Source organism: Phaseolus vulgaris, chromosome 4, assembly GCF_000499845.2.
Source record: "Phaseolus vulgaris cultivar G19833 chromosome 4, P. vulgaris v2.0, whole genome shotgun sequence".
Taxonomy (NCBI): Eukaryota; Viridiplantae; Streptophyta; class Magnoliopsida; order Fabales; family Fabaceae; genus Phaseolus; species Phaseolus vulgaris.
Genome location: NC_023756.2, coordinates 26,660,699 through 26,661,949, shown reverse-complemented (window position 1 = coordinate 26,661,949; position 1,251 = coordinate 26,660,699). Strand labels below are relative to the sequence as shown.

The window sequence follows — 1,251 nt, the reverse complement described above, 5'->3', positions numbered from 1 at the left end:
CCTCTCTCATGGTTGGCCAATAATACCCTGCGCAAATGGCCTTTGATGAGAAGGATTGGCCACCGATGTGGCTACCGCATATCCCTTCATGTAGTTCTGCCATGATGCACGTGCATTGTTCACCATCTACACATACCAGGATAGGATGGGTGAATCTATGCTTGAACAACTTCCTATCGATCAGGGTGTACTTGCTCAAATTTTTCTTGATTTTCCGAGCTTCTGCAGGTTCTAGCAGGAGTATTCCATTAGCCAGGTAGTGTTGGTAGGCCGTCATACAGGTTTCTCCTGATTCGACCTGGTAAATATTCGGTGCTATCTCCCCAGCCACCGGGTACCTGCTTATTCTGGGTGTTTTCACCGTCTCCTGTGTTAATGACCGATGACTCCTCGTCATCCCTTCCGATGTGCTAACCTGCTGGACTTTTGCCATATTGTCCGTGGTAGTTCGAGGTGTCTTCAGGGTCTCCTGAATCACCGTCCTCTGCCTGCCCCCTTGCCCGAACTGGCAAGCTTTGCAAGCAAGTCAACTCGGGCATTCTGCTCTTTGGGTACGTGGACTATCTCGAACACTTCGAATGACTCCTTCAGGACCTGGACATATTCCAAGTACGCGGCCATCTGAGGGTCTTTAGCTTGGTACTCCCCCGTGACTTGGCTTGCAACTAACAAAGAGTCACTCTTTGCCAACAACTCCTTTGCTCCCATCTCCTTGGCCAACAACATTCCAGCGATTAGGGCCTCATATTCTGCTTGGTTGTTATTGGCCTTGAAAGCAAACCGTAGGGCCTGCTCGATCAGCAACCCATCTGGTCCTTCCAAGATGACACCAACCCCACTACCTTGTTGGTTTGAGGAACCATCTACAGAAATCACCCATCTGAAGCCTGCTCCCTCTTGGTGCGTGGCTGCCGAGGAGAGTTCTACCACAAAGTCAGCGTAAATCTGTGATGGGGCCTCTAGGCTCATACTGCACGTCAAACTCAAACAGCTCTACCACCCATCGTACCATTCTGCCTGCCCACGTCTGGCTTTTGCAGGACCTTGCAGATTAGGAGGTCTGTCATTACTATCACGGTGAAGCTCTGGAAGTAGTGGCAGGGTCTTCGCGCGGAGAATACTACTGCCATAGCTGCTTTTTCTAAGGCCTGGTATATCACCTCTTGTCCTTGCAACACCTTGCTGACGAAGTAGATTGGCCTCTGCACCTGGTCTTGCTCCTGTAATATGACTGAGCTGATCGCCTTCTCT

General features: G+C 50.4%; 1 protein-coding gene across 1 annotated transcript; it reads right to left on the bottom strand.

Annotated features, from left to right (window-relative positions):
* Window positions 1-474: 474 nt before the first annotated feature.
* LOC137838566 (uncharacterized) lies at window positions 475-969 on the bottom strand. The gene has a single exon (XM_068647812.1). The coding sequence runs from the start codon at window positions 967-969 to the stop codon at window positions 475-477; it is 495 nt and encodes a 164-aa protein (XP_068503913.1).
* Between the last annotated feature and the right edge of the window lie 282 nt (window positions 970-1,251).

What these genes read in the sequence shown, in the direction of transcription:
- LOC137838566 (XM_068647812.1), bottom strand. Translation starts at nt 969, where the DNA reads ATGAGCCTAGAGGCCCCATCACAGATTTACGCTGACTTTGTGGTAGAA.